Source organism: Epinephelus moara, chromosome 2, assembly GCF_006386435.1.
Source record: "Epinephelus moara isolate mb chromosome 2, YSFRI_EMoa_1.0, whole genome shotgun sequence".
NCBI classification, from domain to species: Eukaryota; Metazoa; Chordata; class Actinopteri; order Perciformes; family Serranidae; genus Epinephelus; species Epinephelus moara.
Genome location: NC_065507.1, coordinates 1541919 through 1554865, shown reverse-complemented (window position 1 = coordinate 1554865; position 12947 = coordinate 1541919). Strand labels below are relative to the sequence as shown.

Genomic DNA, 12947 nt, shown 5'->3' with positions numbered 1-12947 from the left:
GTATACATGTGTGACAATAGTCATACGTGTATAACTATTCTAAATCCTGACTGAAATTCCTCAAATAAATTAGTGTTAACTAAAGGTAAAACTTCTTTAAGTAGCCTAGATGAGACGGGGTCTAAGAGAAATGATGATTTAGAAGAGGAAATCATTGAGGTCAGTTGTTGCTGCAATCCTGATATATATATCAGGCCTCATAGCTGAGTCTAGGGTCCCTGTATTTGAAGGCAGATTGGTACCAGTCAAGGGCACGAGGTGACGAATTTTGTCTCTAATAGTTAGAAGTTTTCAAAAACTCATAAAGTCATTACTGAGGGCTAGATGTTTATTCTGACATTATGCTGACTAAAATGTTGGTGATCGGTGGTTCTTATGTAAACAAACACACACATAAACACAACAGACAATATGGAGGTCAGCAAAATGAACATGGTCATGGCCATGTTTCATACAATGAGTCGATAACAAAATTATGACAGGCCTTGCTGCCATCATCCAGAGTGAAACTGTGTCATAAGATTTCTCTGTTCAGTATAAGTTTACATCGGCTGTGTCTTAGTATGTCAATATCTTTCTCACACTTTGTTAGGCTGTCTGGGCTGACACACCTTTTCAGTGTCACGTGACAGTTGGGTACAGTGCCTGTAGAGTGGCAGACCAGGGTGGTGGTTCCCATTTTAAAAAAAGGGGACTAGAGGGTTTGCTCTAATTACAAGGGCATTGGTCAGCCTCCCTGCGAAAGTTTGTTCCAGGTTGCTGGAAAGGGGGCTCCAACCGTCTGTCGAACCTTGTATTCAGGAGGAGCAATGCTGATTCCGTCCTGGTCGTGGAACAGTAGCTCTTAACCTCTTTTAGCCAGCTCTTTACCCTTGCAGGGCTGCTTGAGGGGTCGTGGGGGTTTGCCCATCCAGTCTACATGTTTTTTGTAGACTTCGAGGGGGCTTACGACTGCATCCCCCCCGTCTGGTCCTTGAGAGCTGTGTCCAAATACTTGGCACAAACACATTTTCAGTGGGTCTTGTTTCTCCTCCAGGGTTGTCCCTTGTCTCAGATTCTGTTTGTGATTTTCATGGTCAGGATCTCAAGGCACACGCCGGGGGGAGGAAGAGGTGTGGTTTAGTGACCTCAAAATTGAGTCTCTGATTTTTGCAGATGATGTGGTTCTGTTTGCTTCATCACACCGTGACCTCCAGTGTGCACTGGGGAGGTTAGCAGCCGAGTGTGAAATGGTCGGGATGAGAGTCAGTAGCTCCAATTCTGAGGCCATGGTTCTCTGCCAGAAAATGAGATGGATTGGCGTTTTGGTGCGGCATCTGCAGTGATGCAGTTGCTGTGCCGGACGGTTGTGGTGAAGAGGAGCTAAGCTAGAAGGCAAAGCTTTTGATTTACTGGTTCATCTCCATCCCAACCCTCACCTATGGTCATCAGCTCTGAGCAGTGACTGAAAGAATGAGGTCACAGATACAAGAGGCCAAAATGTATTTCTTCTTTAGGGTCTCAGCCTTAAAGATAGGGGGAGGAGTCAGACATCCGGAGAGAACTCGGAGTAGAGCTGCTGCTCGTTTGTGTCAAAAAGGGTTAGTTGAGGTGGTTCAGGCATCTGATCAGGATCCTCCTGGGCACAATAACAATAACAAAGACTGGCCACGTATCATTCTGACATGAAACAGCTTTTTTCGTTGGCGTCTGATACCGGAGGTCACTGACCAGGCACCAATATTTGACAACTTCGGAGTGAGTCCAGGTTGATCTGTTACCATGTCTCAAAGGTTTCTCACTAGTTTTTTCTTATAATCACTGTCCTATATTATTTTAAAAACTTGTATTCCGTAACTTCTGTCAGACATCTTTTGCACATACAGCTACACTGTGTCAGCTTTGAAGTCTTGGTTTTTTATTCTTCTTCAGACTCACGCAAGTCGGCAAAAAAATCACTTGTGAAGATTTAATCCAACCACAGTCAGCAGTGAGATGGTTCTGAATTGTTTTATACTGGTGGAGTCTACCACTTTGGGAATGAAGCAACTATTGCAACAATCCAGTATTCAGTAACTTCTGAAAGAAGGAATCACAATTGACTGAAAATTGTTCTTTTAGGGAATTGAAATGATCAGTATCAATCTTTGAGGTTAGGGTTAGAAATTACAAAGAGCAGGCTACAAACTTTTCTTCTTTTATTTTTTTCTGACATAAAAAAAAAAACTTGAGGATCACTGGGACCTTTTGATGTGAGGTCACGCTGCTGCTGTGGGTGTTCTCTGTCTTTAAAAGTTTTGATAAGACGTTGAATCAGGGTTTGAGCTTAGTTAGAGGCTCTCACAGTTACAGTACAAAGGGGCAGCAGGTGAATAATCACATTCACACGATGATTCTGACTTTGTTTTGTACATTTTAACCAGGATATTGCTGTGACTAAAATGGTCCATTTAGTGATGTTTTTTACAATAGTTTCCATGATGATGAATCTGTTTAGCATTACTGCACTGACCTCTGTTCATGTGTGCTTTATGTTTAAGTTGAAAATCGTGCCAAACAATTCAAAGCTGAAGCTAGTTAAATTTTTACAAATCTATAACAAAAGCTAAGTAATGCTTGGTGTGTACAGAGGAGTTGTTGTGAACCTAAAGAGGGATCATGATTAACTTTACACAGGTTTCATATTTCACACTTGCTGCCTATTTTGACACTGGAGCTTTGAAGTACTTGTATTTTATTATCGTTTTGTCTTTATATATTTTCATTGTTAGTGCCAACCTCCTGCTGATTGTGGTTATCTGTGTGAACAGAAGCTTACATGAACCTATGTACATGTTTCTGTGCAGCCTGTTTGTAAATGAACTGTATGGTAGTGCAGGGTTGTTTCCATTGCTGCTGCTTCAGATCCTCTCTGACATTCACACTGTCTCTGCTTCAGCTTGTTTCCTGCAGATTTATTGTGTGCACACTTATGGAGCTGTTGAATATTTAAACTTAGCCATAATGTCTTATGACAGATATCTTGCTATCTGTTATTATCTGTTATCCTCTGCAGTATAACACACAGATGACTCATAACAAGATCGCCACTCTTATAGCTTTTACATGGTTATATCCTTTGCTTGCATGTGTTCTCATTATATATTTGAATTCTGATTCCCAGCTGTGTGGGAACATCATAAACAAAGTTTACTGTGATAGCCACTCTGTTGTCAAGCTGGCATGCTCAGATACTGTTGTAGTTAATGCTTATGGGCTCCTTGCATCTTTTGGCACAATCTTTGGGGCTTTAATTTTCATACTTTACACGTACATGAAGATTCTTTTAGTTTGTTTTTCTGGTTCTAAACAGACCAGACAGAAAGCTGTCAGTACCTGCACACCTCACCTCATTTCCCTCTTTAACTTTTCTGTTGGTGCTTGCTTTGAATTAATACAGAGCAGGTTTAATATGAGCAGTGTGCCCAACATGATGCGAATATTTTTATCCTTATACTTCCTTACGTGCCCGCCACTGTTCAACCCTGTACTGTATGGCTTGAACATGTCCAAGATCCGTGAAACAGGTAAAAGTCTGTTGTCAAATATAGGATATTAATGTTGTCTGTAACAGCTTATAATATTTGAAGATTATATCAGTACCAGTGGGCTACAGTGATCACAACATCGTTGCTGTGGTGAGGAAAATGAAGGTTCCTAAAACTGGCACAAAAGTGATTTACAAAAGAATTAATAGAAACTTTTGTAGAGATGCATTCATTGAAGACATGAATACAATACAAGGGGATAATGTCATTAACATAACTCATACAGAGGCTGCATTACAGTTGTTTATGCATTTGTTTTTATCTGTTTGTGACAAGCAGTTCATGTTAGGAAACTAACTGTCAGAGCCATCAAAGCTACTTGGATTGGTTCAGAGCTAAGAAGCTGTATAAGAGAGGGACCAACTAAAAAAGCTGTCATTACATCTGGTAGCTCAGCTGATTGGCCCGCCTACTATTCACAAAAATTAATAAACAAAAGAAGAAGCAATCTTATCATTCATAGATTGAGAAGATTAAGGGTGATAGTAAAAAGTTATGGAGAACCCAAATTAAGTAATGAGTAAAGATAAAGTGAGTAAACCCCCCATTTATTAAAACAAGTGAAGAATTTATTACCAAACCTCAACATATAGCTGACTTTTTCAATAATCACTTCATAAGTGAAGTGGCTATAATTAGAAACCAGGTGGTATGGTGAACTTTCTCAGTCACTAATTAAGTGGCGTTTTATGTGTTGAAAGTGTGTATTTAATTTTACAAATGTAAACACTGAAGAAATGGAAAAGCATTTCTTGTCATTTAAGTGTGGCTATGACAATCTGGATGGGAGATTACTGCAGCTGTCAGCTAGGACTGTTGCAAAGCCACTATGTCATGTTTTTAATTTATCTCTGAATGAAGGTGTTTATCCACAAATGTGGAAAATTGCAAAGGTTACTCCAGTACCAAAAAATTGCAAAAAGTAATGTACGGGACCAAACAGCCATCCGATAAACATTTTGCCTGTCCTGAGCAAACTTATGGAGGGTTTTGTATTTACACAAATTCAGCACAATTTTTCAGAAAATAACATTTACTCTGAACTCCAGCATGCTTATAAGGTGGGTTACTCAACATGTACAGCTCTAACGCAGTTAACAGATGACTGGTTATAGAATAGAATAGAATAGAATAGAATAGAATAGAATAGAATGTCTTTATTGTCTTTGCAACAAGCACAAAGACATTGAGATTTCCATCCTCCCCCTTAGGTGTCATTAAAAGGTCATTAAAAGAGAAATACAGAAAAGCAAAAAAAACACAGGTAGAAAAAAATATATCTATCAACAAGCACACCGTATTCACATTCAATAAATAAAACAACTCTATTACTGCACATTTGTAATTTGTGTTATGTGTTACAGTTAGTTGGTCAATCAAGCTGTGTTTAGTGCAGTTATGGCTCTTGCATAAAAGCTGTTTCTCAGTCTATTTGTTCTTGACCTCAGAGTCCTGAACCGTCTGCCAGAGGGCAGCAGTTTAAAAAGTGTGTTTCCAGGGTGGGTTGAATCCCTGAGGATGTGTTGAGCCTTCCTGAGGCAGTGAGAGCTGTGCAGTTCCTCCAGCAAAGGAAGATCGCAACCGATGATGCTCTGGGCTGAGGCGACGACTCTCTGCAGCGTTTTTCTGTCTGCTGCTGTGCAGCTGGAAAACCACACGCCGATGCAGTATGTAAGAATGCTCTGAATGGAGCATTTGTAGAAGGACACAAGCAGTTTCTGATTGAGGTCGTTGTTTTTCAGAATCCTCAGAAAAAAGAGTCTCTGCTGTGCCTTTTTGATGGTGGCTCTGGTGTTGGTGCTCCAGGTCAGGTGGTCCTCGATGTGCACGGCTAGGTACCGGATGTTGGGGACCCTCTCCACACACTCCCTGCCAATGAACAGGGGCCGGATGGGTGTTGTCTTCCTCCTGAAGTCTTTCACGATTTCTTTTGTCTTGTTAGTGTTGAGGATTAGGTTGTTCGCTTTGCACCATACAGAGAGCTGCTCCACCTCACCCCAGTACACAGACTCGTCCCCTCCTGAAATGAGTCCCATCACGGTGGTATCGTCAGCAAACTTTATAATGCTGTTGCTGGGGTGTATGGCGGTACAGTCATGTGTGTAGAGTGTGTATAATAAGGGGCTCAGCACACAGCCCTGAGGGGAGCCGGTGTGAGGCCGATGGCTGGGGAGACATGGGGTCCCACTCTCGCCCTCTGGGGGCGGTCTGTCAAAAAATCTTTGATCCAGCGGCAGATGGGGTCAGATATTCCCAGATGACACAGTTTCGACACCAGTCTAAAAAATCAGACCGTAACAAATAACAGATTTACAAAAAATGAATCATGGGTACTGTACTTATAGATCATGATCTACTGCTTCTAAAGCTATCTGCATATGGATTCAAAACTTCAGCGGTAAATTGGATGAAAAGTTATTTATTCAATAGACAGCAGTTTGTTTTTTTAATGTTGCCCTGTCAGACATTAAAACATTACAATGTGGAGTTCCCCAGGGCAGCTGCCTAGGACCGCTCCCTTATTCAATCTTCACAATTGATATGACAGATTTCTTAAAAAATGCATGCATGGTTACACGGATGATACAACAAAGTGTGTATCTGCAAAAAATGCCAAGTTGAGGTGGGTTTTTAAATGGATTTCTGAAAACAGGCTAAAGTTGAACATCTCAAAAACAAAGGGTCTGATTTTGTGCTCCAGGTATACTTTATGGACACGTCAAGAGCTGTGCATGTCTTTGCATGGAGTGGCTATTGAGCAGGTTAAGGAGGCCAAATTGTTGGGTGTCACACTTGAAGGAACACTTTCATGGTCAGCTCACATTAATAACATGGTTGCTAAAATGAGTAGAGGCATCTCAGTTATCAGAAAGTGTGCTTACTTTTATTTTTATTTTTTAACAGAGATGACAATTAAACAAGTAGTACAGTCTTTAGGTTTATCACACCTGGACATCTGTCCAGGGATCTGGTCTAGTGCCTCGAAACAAGAGCTTAATAAAATTCAGCTTGTTCAAAACACAGCTGCCCGTCTTGTCCTTCACTGCTCTATGAGGAACAGTGTGGAGGGGATACAGACAGCCTGTCATAGCAACTCATCCTCACTGCGACCTCGTCACATGTCCACGTTTGGTCATGGACACGTCCACATATGACGTCCAAGGTACCCTGGGTGTGTTGGTTGTTGACGTTCTGGGACGCCGTGTCAACTTCAGCCTGTTACATGCATTGTCTGTTTTCAAAATACACTTCTGTTTTCACAGGAAATGTACAGTTTGCATACAGTCTCTTTCAAAATAAAAGCACTACATTGGTACAACACCACAATTTGACTTTTTTTTCCCTTCAGTAACACACACACACGTGGTTACCATCTCCGGTTGAAGTCCCCATCCAGACCAAACACGGAGCATTGACTGGTGGTTGGAGAGGTGCCAGTTCACCTCCTGGGCACTGCCGAAGTGCCCTTGAGCAAGGCACCGAACCCCCCAACTGCTCGGAGCGCCTGACCAAGGCAGCCCCCTCACTCTGACATCTCTCCACTTTGTGCATGTGCGTGTATTTCAGACCTGTGTGTTAATGACAACGGAGTGAAAAAATTGAATTGAATTGAATTTAATTAATAAAGTATAGAAAATTAAAAATTAAATTTAAAAAAATTAAATGAAAAAGAGATGCTGTGGCGTGTTGCTTTTGTTAGCTGGCAGTTGAAGGCTGGAAAGAAATGTTGTTCCAGATTCAGTCCTTGTGTCTTTGATCCAAAGGCGCAGATCTGAGTATACTTGCAGAGTTAGAAGTCTTGTGCCAACTCGACTTGGCTCTTCTTGTTGAAAAGTTGGTTGCAAACCTTGTGTTTGGCACACTAACTTCTCTGGTCTTCAGGTTCTGTGTCTGTTGAGATCTAGGAGCAAGAGCCCCCTTCAGTGATTCAGGGGCAAAAAAAGTTCATACCAAACCAAGAAGCTGAGGTCTGTTGGCCTGGTGACATCACAGGGTCACAGGTCACTGTGACGGTAACACCCAGTCGAGTTTAAAAACTGGGTCCATGGGCAGGACTCTCACTGAGGTGTGACAATGAGGCATCCTGTGGAGTTGAGTGCCAAATGGCTGTCCTTTGTTTGATGAACAAAGATCATGTTGTCTCAGCCGCCATTTCAGACCACAGACCCAGAAGAAAAGCCTCCACATGTCAAGTTTAGATCTTAACAAATGACAAATCATCTGTGGTCTAGTGAATGCAAACAGATGTATAGTAAAATGACAAATTGGACTGATTGATTGATTTGTTGACTGACTTTCAGGACTGTGCCTCTTCCACTGCAAAGATGCAGCTGCAGGCTACTGTAAGCTACACTGTGTCAGCTTTGAAGTCTTGTTTTTTTATTCTTCTTCAGACTCACGCAAGTCGGCAAAAAAATCACTTGTGAAGATTTAATCCAACCACAGTCAGCAGTGAGATGGTTCTGAATTGTTTTATACTGGTGGAGTCTACCACTTTGGGAATGAAGCAACTATTGCAACAATCCAGTATTCAGTAACTTCTGAAAGAAGGAATCACAATTGACTGAAAATTGTTCTTTTAGGGAATTGAAATGATCAGTATCAATCTTTGAGGTTAGGGTTAGAAATTACAAAGAGCAGGCTACAAACTTTTCTTCTTTTATTTTTTTCTGACATAAAAAAAAAAACTTGAGGATCACTGGGACCTTTTGATGTGAGGTCACGCTGCTGCTGTGGGTGTTCTCTGTCTTTAAAAGTTTTGATAAGACGTTGAATCAGGGTTTGAGCTTAGTTAGAGGCTCTCACAGTTACAGTACAAAGGGGCAGCAGGTGAATAATCACATTCACACGATGATTCTGACTTTGTTTTGTACATTTTAACCAGGATATTGCTGTGACTAAAATGGTCCATTTAGTGATGTTTTTTACAATAGTTTCCATGATGATGAATCTGTTTAGCATTACTGCACTGACCTCTGTTCATGTGTGCTTTATGTTTAAGTTGAAAATCGTGCCAAACAATTCAAAGCTGAAGCTAGTTAAATTTTTACAAATCTATAACAAAAGCTAAGTAATGCTTGGTGTGTACAGAGGAGTTGTTGTGAACCTAAAGAGGGATCATGATTAACTTTACACAGGTTTCATATTTCACACTTGCTGCCTATTTTGACACTGGAGCTTTGAAGTACTTGTATTTTATTATCGTTTTGTCTTTATATATTTTCATTGTTAGTGCCAACCTCCTGCTGATTGTGGTTATCTGTGTGAACAGAAGCTTACATGAACCTATGTACATGTTTCTGTGCAGCCTGTTTGTAAATGAACTGTATGGTAGTACAGGGTTGTTTCCATTGCTGCTGCTTCAGATCCTCTCTGACATTCACACTGTCTCTACTTCCTGTTGTTTCCTGCAGATTTTCAGTTTGTACACATATGGAGCTGTTGAATATTTAAACTTAGCCATAATGTCTTATGACAGATATCTTGCTATCTGTTATCCTCTGCAGTATAACACACAGATGACTCATAACAAGATCGCCACTCTTATAGCTTTAATATGGTTATATCCTTTGCTTGCATGTGTTGTCTATACATATTTGAATTCTGATTCCCAGCTGTGTGGGAACATCATCTACAAAGTTTACTGTGATAGCCACTCTGTTGTCAAGCTGGCATGCTCAGATACTGTTGTAGTTAATGCTTATGGGCTCCTTGCATGTTTTGGCACAATCTTTGGGGCTTTAATTTTCATACTTTACACGTACATGAAGATTCTTTTAGTTTGTTTTTCTGGTTCTAAACAGACCAGACAGAAAGCTGTCAGTACCTGCACACCTCACCTCATTTCCCTCTTTAACTTTTCTGTTGGTACTTGCTTTGAATTAATACAGAGCAGGTTTAATATGAGCAGTGTGCCCAACATGATGCGAATATTTTTATCCTTATACTTCCTTACATGCCCGCCACTGTTCAACCCTGTACTGTATGGCTTGAACATGTCCAAGATCCGTGAAACAGGTAAAAGTCTGTTGTCAAATATAGGATATTAATGTTGTCTGTAACAATTTCTCAAAACCATCATTAACAAATGATAAAAATGAATAGTTAATTAAACTGAAGTTAGTCCATATTTTTCTGTTAAAAAACAATAAAGTAATAATTGATAGTGTTCAGTCATTATAAGTAATGTTATTATCTATGTTAACAGTTTTTTATTGTCCATATTGCAAAACTTTTAATATACTATATTCAGTATTTGTTAGTGATGATCAGATGATTTGTATAGATATGCTGATAAATGGATTGGATATTTGTAACACCTTGTAAAGGATAAAAAATGGTTTGTAAAGAGTCCATAAACTATATTTTGGATGGCTGTTATAAACCTTATGAGATGGTTAGTAAACACTCCATAGTGCAGCTACAACCACCGCAGCTTTATAATAACCACCCAGATAATGTTTACAGATGTATTGCACAGTATTTATTAATCATCAAACAAGGTGTTATGATTTTTGTTATAGCTGTCGAAAATAATACTTCTAGACAGTTTCCAAACCAAATATTAACCATTTACAAAGTGTTGTAAATATCTGCTCAATTTGTTTATTTACAGTAAAATACCCCACCTAAAATTCAATGAACTATTAATTAATCATTTATTAAAGATGGTTGGTATAAGCTGTTGCCAAGTCGCTGAACAGGTTTACTTATCAGCTTTAATTTAATCAGACCTTTGAAGTATTCTAATGTAGAACTGTGCATTTTGTTATTGTTATGAAAAATAAAATTAATTCACTCAACATTATAGCCTCTTATGATTTTGGTACAATTATCTCTTAATGGTACTTCAGCACAACATTTGAGTAGATGCTACTTTTTATTTCTGGAAAAGTCACAAGAACAAGTGTCCTCACAGAGCGGTACGTATTGATGTAACAAACCAACACACTCTCACACCGACCACCATTATTTATTTTTATTTTTTCCCTTAAACAACAAACACACATTGCTGGGTTTAGGAAAAAAGAAAAGGGTTTGTCTTTGCAGTCATACAATCATCCTGCCCCCTTAACTTTCGTTGTTGTCCCATCACGTTTTCATCTGACTTCAGTAATAACTGTAGAGGAAGGGTTCCTCTTCGAGAAAGGGCAGACATGTTTAAGACATAATCTTTGCAGAGTACAGAGCTGATCCGAGTAGGAAATAACTTATGAAAAAAGAATGACAATAACATGTAAAAAGCAGAAACAAAAATATAATATTAGGTGTATTTACACTTTCCTGCCAGAGTATTATTTTTAAGTTGCCAGCCACCGTCGGCCTTTTTGATCATCTTCACTAATATTTCAAGACCCACAGAATAATTTGTTCTATAATTATGTGAACAGTATATACATCAAAATAAAGAACAGTCCTCCTGTTTTTATAAACAAAAAACCATTTTATTTATCCTTTTCAGACAAAAAGCTGAGAAAAATGCATTTTTGTCAAAAAGTAATTTTCTAGAACAAAATCGATTCACATTTACATTTTTTGTATTTTCTTATCTAAGTTTGCATTGTATAAATGAAAATATAATATAATATAATAATAATAATAATAATGATAAAATTCTCTTCAAAGTATAGCTGAACACATTGTCACGTTTAGTGATCGTTCAGTGTTCTGTTGTCTCCGTCTCCTCTGTGGTTGTCATGGAGATCCTGTTTCGTCCCACCAAACTCGTTTGTTTCTTCATCCAAATCACATTCAGAATGTTGATCAAAACAGGAAGTGTCAGAGTCCGAGTCCATCAACATCTCCACGGCTTGTGCAACCGTAAACTTTTCCATCGTGCAGTTTACAAGCTGCAACATCTTCCTCCGGTTTCCAGCGGATTTTCTTCTTCATTTATTTTTGGACACGGCAGTGCTGTTCTATTTCACGAGATGTGTAACAGTGCCCCCTATCTTAAAGCAGTGAAAACACGGATTGCCGGAATATCCCATCAATGGCGGGGAGCATTGTGTCATGAATGACAGAAAATCTTGTCAGTAGGAGGGAAAGTGTTAAGTTGCACCCTTGTCCACAGTAGATGTGTACAGGCTCATATTTTAGTCAGTAGGAAAAACTCAGTGAACAGAGGAGGCGGACATTAACATATATGTGGTGTGGTCAACATGGGTTTCCTCCAGGTGCTCTGACATGTTCTCCCTGTGTCAGCGTGGGTTTCCTCCAGGTGCTCCAGTTTCCTCCCACAATCCAAAGAGATGCAGGTTAATTAATGACTCTAAATCAGGGGTGTCAAACTCATTTTAGTTCATGGGCCACATCCAACCAGCTGATCACAAGTGGGCTGGACCGATAAAAACATTAAAAAATAACCTGCAAATAACACCAGTTTCCATTTTTTTGTTCATGTAAAGAAGCACAAATACATTCTGTGAATGTTCACCATTTCATAAAACAGATGAACAACCTGAGAAGTCTTCAGAAAAATAGGTGCAGTTTCAATAATATGTCTCAGTTTTCCCACATTCAGTTATACCTCTCAGTCACTACATGTTTTTTTAGTAATACAGCTCCACTTATATTGTTTTAAGAAGGAATTTTAATAAAGATTCTTGCTGACTGACAATATTTTGCACATTGTTTAATATCTGTAACTATTTGAGAGTTTTTTCCCAGAGAAGTATATTGTAATTGGGGTGGAGAGGCCTCTGAAGCAGCTAATCACTTCTTAACCTGGCCCTTAAAACTTTGTACTTAGCCTAGTCATCCAGTGGGCCAGATTGAACCCTTTGGCGGGGCCAGTCTGGAGGAGGCCGTATGTTTGACACCCCTGCTCTAAATTGTCCGTAGGTGTGAATGTGAGTGTGAATGGTTGTCTGTCTCTATGTGTCAGTCCTGTGATAGTCTGGTGACTTGTCCAGGGTGAACTCCACCTCTTGCCCAATGTCACCTGGGATAGGCTCCACCCCCCTTGTGACCTCAGCAGCATTAGTCGTTACAGACAATGAATAAATGGATGGACTTAACTTGGACTGTAACACAAATAATTCATGACTATACTTGGACTTGAGTCTTTTGGCTTAAAAATACTTGAAACGTTTCCATAAATCCAAAGATTAAAGAGTATTTTACAATCGCTGATATGGTATATGATTACAACTGTATTTACCAATTTACATAATGTACATTCATATTATACAAGACAGGATAGAAACATACACATTTCACTCTGTTGTTGTTAACAGTGCTATATGCTACAAAAGGTGCATTGAGAACGCAGGGTTACTCGTGGTCCCTAAAGTCTCCAAAAGTAGATCAGGAGCCAGAGCCTTCAGCTATCAGGCTCCTCTCCTGTGGAATCATCTTCCTGTTACGGTCCGGGAGGCA

General features: G+C 39.6%; 1 protein-coding gene and 1 pseudogene across 1 annotated transcript; both read left to right on the top strand.

The window, feature by feature from the left end:
* The first annotated feature begins 2637 nt into the window (after positions 1–2637).
* Positions 2638–3577, top strand: LOC126400735 (olfactory receptor 6N1-like; annotated as a pseudogene).
* A 5109-nt stretch (positions 3578–8686) lies between these two features.
* Positions 8687–9616, top strand: LOC126400727 (olfactory receptor 5F1-like). The gene has a single exon (XM_050061647.1). The coding sequence runs from the start codon at positions 8687–8689 to the stop codon at positions 9614–9616; it is 930 nt and encodes a 309-aa protein (XP_049917604.1).
* Positions 9617–12947: the final 3331 nt, after the last annotated feature.

Coding starts and splice junctions, on each gene's coding strand:
- LOC126400727 (XM_050061647.1), top strand. CDS start 8,687: ATGATTAACTTTACACAGGTTTCATATTTCACACTTGCTGCCTATTTT.